The 7,225-nt window shown below is 37.3% G+C and overlaps 1 protein-coding gene across 1 annotated transcript; it reads left to right on the top strand.

Moving 5' to 3' along the window:
- Window positions 1–275: 275 nt before the first annotated feature.
- LOC126628157 (acyl-CoA-binding domain-containing protein 6) lies at window positions 276–6,262 on the top strand. Its single transcript, XM_050297748.1, has 14 exons — window positions 276–577; window positions 1,751–1,876; window positions 2,336–2,413; window positions 2,493–2,606; window positions 2,766–2,832; window positions 2,951–3,012; window positions 3,248–3,387; window positions 3,471–3,597; window positions 4,418–4,532; window positions 4,660–4,748; window positions 5,035–5,118; window positions 5,225–5,542; window positions 5,622–5,681; window positions 5,806–6,262. The coding sequence occupies exons 2-14, from the start codon at window positions 1,760–1,762 to the stop codon at window positions 5,977–5,979; spliced, it is 1,545 nt and encodes a 514-aa protein (XP_050153705.1). The 5' UTR covers window positions 276–577; window positions 1,751–1,759; the 3' UTR covers window positions 5,980–6,262.
- Window positions 6,263–7,225: the final 963 nt, after the last annotated feature.

The following is a 7,225-nucleotide window of genomic DNA, read 5'->3' as shown; positions in this document are numbered from 1 at the left end:
GAGCATACAGTAAAATAAAAATATAGCATATTTTTTTAGTACATCGATATTTTTACACTAAAAGAAGAGGGAGTTCGTCTAAGCAACACAATGAGCAGCCTAATTTGGTATCGAATTTACCATCTATGAGATTTGAACTTAAAACATCTCATTTCCAAATGAAGATGAATACCACTGGATCATAATACTGAATTATTTCTCTTGCATCTATGGAACGGTTAGATTATGATAAAATCGCACAATTGAAGCCGGAACCCTAAAATAAGGGACAAATATTATATTATTGTTTTAATTTGTATTTTTGTTCTACTTTAGGAAGAAATCTTCATTAAGTCCAAACGTCGACTTTAATCTTCTACTGATTCCGTCGGTCCGTACGGAGACACTGACAGAGCCAGCCAACTGATCACCTGACGATACAGAAACAGATCTTAACGGTGGTATTCGACTCTTCCCTCCGAATCACTTAATCGCCACCGTCCGATCTCCTCCACATTTTCCTTCAGATCCAACTCTCCGGCCGCCCATCTCCTCCCTGATCTCCTCTCGATAATTGTACTTCCTTCGCAATTTCAAGGTGCATAATCCTCTCTTCCCCTCATTTTTATGTCAAAATATGAACTCATTTCATTAATTTGGTTCTCAGTTTACCCCATTGATTGAATTGTCTGTTTGTTGACTTATGGATGAATGTGGACATTTTTGTTTGCTGAGGTTTTCGAGAGAGAGAGATTGGAAATTCAATCTTCATCTCAGGTGAATTATGATGGATTTGTTTTGGAATTCAGAAATGCGAAATGGGCAATTGCAATTTTGTCACAGGATTGAGTCTTAGTCCTTTTCTTTTGATTGGGGTTACAAACAAAGATTATGTCATGCTTAATGGTAACTGAATTCATTAAGTATTCAAATTCAGAGTTCGATAAATTCTTCATATGAACCGAATTTGTTCGATGTTTCTGTTAACTAAATCGAGAAAAACAAGACATAAAGGAAGCAGATTAGTTGCAGCTTAGCAGTTTTTTTCGGATGCAGAGTGTTAGCTCAGACCCTGCGTAAAGCGGGAGCCTTGTGCACTGGGTACGACCTTTTTTAGAGTGTTAGCTCAGATCATTAATCTCTTTCTTGGTGTTTCGAAATGCTTCACATTCCTTTTCCTTTTCATACTGTTTAATGAGAAACGGAATTGGATTAATTTTAGAAAACAGTGCGATAGGATATTACTGAGGACAAGGTGGGCACTGAAGCGAATCGGAAGGCTGGTAAAGGAGCCCTCTAATCTTGGGAAGATGGCAAGCAAGTAAAGGATTTTAAATAGAAAATGAAAAATAAACCTGCAAACTGTGATAGATCTTTGTTGTTCGTTATCAAACCATTGTAATTGCTTTGCATCATTCTTTCCACAGTTGTACTCTGGGTTTCGCAGGATTTATTTATTTATTTATTTATTTCATCTAGTACTAGTCATTTTTATGTTGCACTTTTCAAATTGCTCTGCTATTTCACTAGCTAGCTACATTATAGCTGATTCCTTCCGGTAGACTACAATTTCAAGCGGGTTTTTATCATAGTAGTTCTGAAATGATACATATTGGTGATTTTTTTTTGTTTATGCTCTCAAACAGGGACTCTGTTTATCCTGAAATGTTGGTGGAAGTAATGTCTGTTTATTTTGCTAGTTCTTTACTCTTTTGGTCATTTAATATTTTAATATTTTAAAGCGAAGCTAAATCAATTGGTTCACCTGCAGACAGCTTCTATGGGAAACAAAGGGATTGTGAAAAATGTTGATACCAGCAGTTGGCAAACAGATTTGGCCTGTGACCAGTGGATAGCACTCCCTGTTTCTGGTCCACGACCACCAGCTCGCTATAAGGTACGCATATATTTTTATTTTAGATAAGCTTAGATTAAAACCAAAGAGAAATGTCTTGTTAGGTTCACATTTGTTCTCCTTTTGTGATTCCTAAAGTGATTTTGTTGTTATAGTAAGTGCAAAATCAAACTCTTTGTTTATATTTTTGTTTTTTGTTTTTTTTTTAATACATACGATATTATCTACAATAAGGGGTGGGGGAGCGGGCTAAGGCTCAAAATGGGCTAGCCATAATTATTTGGTTCGAATTCGCCTTTGGCGAGAATTGAACCTAAGACCTCTCACTTACACATGAAGAGGAATACCACTAGAACGTAGTACTAAGTGGCTGAAAAATACTTTTTGTTTATATTTAATGAAATACTTTCATTATCTATCAGCAATATTTTCTTATATTTTTTCAAGAAAAGGAAATTGATCAACCAAATACTTACCATGCTATTTCTATTTTAACTGTAGCATGCTGCTGTAGTAGTGGATGAAAAATTATACATTGTTGGTGGGAGTCGTAATGGTCGGCACCTATCTGATGTTCAGGTATTGTACGTGCTCATGTACTTTTTGACTTTGAGGTTCTTTTTTGTGTAACGTATGTAGTACTGGACTCTTCTTGCAGGTCTTTGACTTTAGAAATTTGTTGTGGTCTAAAATTAAACTGAAACCCAATTCCAATAAATTTGAAGACAGCGGCTTACAGGAAGTTCTTCCAGGAATTTCTGCTCACAATATGGTAAAATTTCATGAGACCAGTAAATCTTTGTGTTTATGCATGCATATTATTTGTTTATATATGTCCAATTTGCTTGTTGTCTTGGCTTTCGTCCCTTTCATTTATGATTCGACATGGTTTTCATTATCCAGCTGAACACTTTTGTCTATATCTTGGCAGGTTAGGTGGGGAGACAAACTTCTTCTTCTTGGTGGGAATTCGAAGAAATCGTCTGATAGTATAATAGGTTTGTTACTAGAACAACCATCTTGTTAGTTCATGGACAATGTAGATCTATCATGAGACATATGATAGTGCACTTTAATTGGTGTTTAAAACCTTTTGCAATGTTAATGGACTTGTAGTTTGGTTCATCGATTTGGAAACGCACCACTGTGGCATCATTGAGACCTCAGGAAATGTACCGGTATGATGGCTGAATCCTTGTTTTTCCTTGTGCTTTGTGCTTTCAACTGTTTAATTAACCTGTTTGGTATGCATGCATCCAAGTAATTTCAGGATGGAAAACTGATATTAGCCCACTCGCTGCAATGGGGTTTCCACATATGATATACCTTTTCTAATATTGTTACCCTAATATGTTTGATCCATTGTTCTGTGGTTATTTAACCTGTTTGGTATGCATGCAAATTATTATTCAGGTAGCTCGTGGGGGGCAGTCCATGACATTGGTCGGTTCTAGACTGATAATGTTCGGTGGAGAAGACAGGACCAGAAGATTGTTGAATGATGTTAATGTTCTTGATCTAGAGACAATGACTTGGGATGTGATGAAAGTAACGTAAGTATCCATACACTTTTATTTTGAAACTTTTGTGCCAGGCTTTTAGAAGAGTTCTGCATTACTTTCTTATGTTATGATAGGCAGACACCTCCAGCTCCTAGATTCGATCACGCAGCTGCAGTAAATGCTGAACGCTACCTTCTAATTTTTGGTGGTTGTTCTCATGCTACTTTCTTCAATGATCTTCATGTACTTGACTTGGAAGCAGTAAGTGCTTTACTGATTACATCAGATCTAGTCTACAAATTCTGCAGTCTGTTCAAATACACACGACATAGATGTGCATTACTTAAATGATTTAATTTATTAATATACTGTTTAAAAGATGATTTCTGAGCTAGAAGCGTACTGAAGTTGGAAAACTTACGCAGAAGAATATAGTTGGAATTAATATGTTCTTTTGTAATGAAGGCAACAACTATTATCAACAAATATGAGTTTCTGAGAACATATTTCATTTTATATTTATAATCTTTCACATTTTTAGATTTATACCAAAAATGCTATTCATTGTAAGAGCTCCTTTTTGTACATTAATGAGTATCTCCTGTTTTTTACTTCCATCCTGCTGTATACCTAGAGGCCTCAATTGCGTGAGCTAGGAACTTCTTTATTTGTTTTATTTTTTATTTTAAATTCTTTTATTGTTTGTATTTGTATACTATTAATCTCTTTCGGTCTTGAGATCAGAAAATTCATACTTCATTTGAATCAGTAGAGGACTGCATGCATCAAATTTATGATGCGTGGTCCACTTGCCGTCATGGAATGTTAAAGAGTTTTTGGTGAACTTAAACATTTATGGTTTCGGGAGCATAACTTTTGAAAGTTTTTCGTATACCTTGAAAGATAATTATGCCATCCTATACTAACAATAAGAATAGGTTGAATGAAAAATTACTGTTAGTTGTAACCGAAAAATGAAATAGTATGATATTCCATGCTTTTTAAGCTTCTCAGTTTTCCAGTTAATTGCTGTATTTTCTCTTTTTATGTTTCTTGCCCACAATTTGCCATTACTTTTCAGATGGAGTGGTCCCAACCGCAAATTCAGGGTGATCTTGTTGCTCCTAGGGCAGGTCATGCTGGTATAACCATTGATGAAAACTGGTATATAGTTGGTGGTGGAGATAACAAAAATGGTATACATAATTATTGCTTACTGAATCTTACAATGAAACTATGCACACTAAATATGGAACCGTGGCTTTTACCTACTGTAAATGTACTTTCCTAGCTTTTTATGATAGAGACTGTATAATTTTACAGGTTGCCCTGAAACTCTGGTGTTAAATATGTCTAAGCTAGTGTGGTCAGTCTCAACCAGTGTTAAGCAAAGGGATGCACTCGCTAGTGAGGTCTGCTCCTTTCTTTGATTATATATGTTTCTCCGAGAAGTTTCAATCCGAAAGAAATTTGGATGACTGCACCCATTGACATACAGTTCCATAGAAATACTAAAAGAAAATATACTTGTGACGTATGGTCATTACTCTAGTATGACTTGTGCACCACATTGTTCCATAAAAGGTTTTTTGTTCCAGGTGTAACTGAATATCCTTTATGGATCATGCCTTTTATGACTAAACATAAAATTCTAGTTTATTGGTTTGTACTTGAGCTATGAATGTGATTCGGAAACAGGGACTCACTGTCTGCTCGGCGACCATAGATGGAAAGAAGCATTTGGTTGCCTTTGGTGGGTATAATGGGAACTATAGCAATGAGGTATGTTATTCAATGACATATTTCATATTCATTATTTACAAGCCTATGTTGCATGAGGAATCTCGTGCATTCCCTTATATGGTTCTTTGCCCTTCTTTTCTTACAGGTTTTTGTAATGATGCCCAAACCGAGGGACTCATCACAACCCAAGATATTCCAGTCACCAGCAGCAGCTGCAGCGGCAGCTTCTGTTACTGCTGCATATGCCTTATCTAAAATAGAAAATTTCGATTCCAAAACTGCAGAGCTGAACTCCAAGGGACCTGAAAACCATCATTATGAACAAGATTTAACAGTTGAGATAGAGGCCCTTTCAGAGGAGAAAAGTGTGCTGGAGTTGTCGCTTGCGGAAGTCAGGGCAGAAAATTCCAGGATCGGGCAGAATATTGAAGAAGTCAACAATACTCATGCTGAGTTGTCCAAGGTATACTCCTTAGAGACACTGGTTACTAAGGTGATTATTGTGTTTTGGAGTTTCTCATCCTTGCAACCTTCCCTTTCAGGAACTTCTTTCAGTCCAAGGACAACTAGTAGCTGAGAGATCAAGATGCTTTAAATTGGAGGTTTCTCCTTTCATAATTTGTTTTAACTTATTTGGGTTCGGTTGGGTTGTTTATTGACATGCCCTGTAACGAATGTAATGTGTTCTACGTAGCAGCTGATTTTGTCTTTACATTGTTTTCCTAGGCTCAAATCAGTGAACTGCAAAAGAAATTAGAATCGGTGCAGTCCATTGAGAATGAGGTGCAAGCACTTCGGGGTCAAAAATCTGCTTTGGAACGGGATGAGCTCACCTCTTCTGCTCAGAGACAAGGTTCCGGTGGGGTTTGGCGGTGGATTGCTGGGGATGGTGGTGACTGAAAAGAGTCTCAAGGTCAGTTCAGGAAAACATGACAAAAAGAGAAAATGATAGAAGTCAGTGCCGAAACATTTAAATGGAAAGCTCATACACCTGGTTACCTGTCCTAGCTCCGTCAAGAAGGTGAGGCAGATCCCAGCAGTGGTCTACTGGAAGCGGTGGCCTACAGAAAGCGTTCTTATTACGATAGCCAGTAAAAGGATGAAAAGTTAGAGTCTAAGTTAAAGGATTTTTACAGACCATGTTTGTTTGAAATTCATGAACATTCATTTGATCATTTTTTTTCATCTTTCTATTTATATTCATGTTTAAATTGATAGAGCCGTTGGATTTGTATTTTGTATGTACTACACAGTTCAAAATCTTTATGTTCTAGTGGTCTCAGAAAAAATTGATTAAAAAAGGTCGTACCCAGTGCACAAGGCTCCCGCTTTACGCAGGGTCTGGGAGAGGTGAATGTCGGCTAGCCTTACCCCCATTTATGGAGAGACTGCTCTCAAGTCTCGAATCCAAAAATTGATTGATATTTAATTTTCTTGGCTAACAAGTTACTTGTACCCCGGCCAGCCTCACTGATGCGGATCTACTTTCACACCAGCAAAACCAAGGAAGCCAACAAACACTATAAGGACAAAAGATCTATTCCACAGCAGATCTTACTCAAATCCAGTACCAAGACTCGGTGTTTGTTTGCCCTTGTTTAGTTTCACTGGAATGAATTACCTTAGCTAAGACTGTTAGTCCGTGTTTGGTGTGATCACAGACTAACTTAAATGAGATTAGGTCGGACTCGCTCTGACTAAGGACTTCCCTAGGTCAGCTTAGCGAGACCCCCGAAAGGTATGGGATTGCTAATCCTATATTCACTCAAATTGGCTCGAATTGCAAAACCCATATTCGAAAATGACCAAAACACCATGATTTTGTACCTAGCATTACTCTTCACGAAAATGACCAAAACACCATGCAAGAGTAAGGACCGTACACCATGACAAATTCGGGACGAAAATGAATTCGGAGGTGAAGTTGGGGACGAATAAAACATTTCATCTCTCTACTTAGAATTATAGTATAGTGGTATTCCATTTCTTGCAAGTACTTAGTTTTACAGTATAGTGGTATTCCATTTCTTGTAAGTGGGAGGTCTTAAGTTCGATTCTCGTTAAAGACGAATTTGAACCACATTATTGCTAGTCTACTAAGGCCGTCTCCAACCGAACAAGGGCTAGAGGGCTCGTTTTAGCCCTA

The sequence above is a fragment of the Malus sylvestris genome, chromosome 7 (assembly GCF_916048215.2).
Source record: "Malus sylvestris chromosome 7, drMalSylv7.2, whole genome shotgun sequence".
Lineage (NCBI taxonomy): Eukaryota > Viridiplantae > Streptophyta > Magnoliopsida > Rosales > Rosaceae > Malus > Malus sylvestris.
This window is presented reverse-complemented; position numbering and strand designations above follow the sequence as displayed.

What these genes read in the sequence shown, in the direction of transcription:
- LOC126628157 (XM_050297748.1), top strand. Translation starts at nt 1,760, where the DNA reads ATGGGAAACAAAGGGATTGTGAAAAATGTTGATACCAGCAGTTGGCAA. An exon ending in TGGGATGTGATGAAAGTAAC is followed by an intron (nt 3,388 to 3,470) that starts GTAAGTATCCAT and finishes ATGTTATGATAG; the next exon opens with GCAGACACCTCCAGCTCCTA. An exon ending in CAAGATGCTTTAAATTGGAG is followed by an intron (nt 5,682 to 5,805) that starts GTTTCTCCTTTC and finishes TTGTTTTCCTAG; the next exon opens with GCTCAAATCAGTGAACTGCA.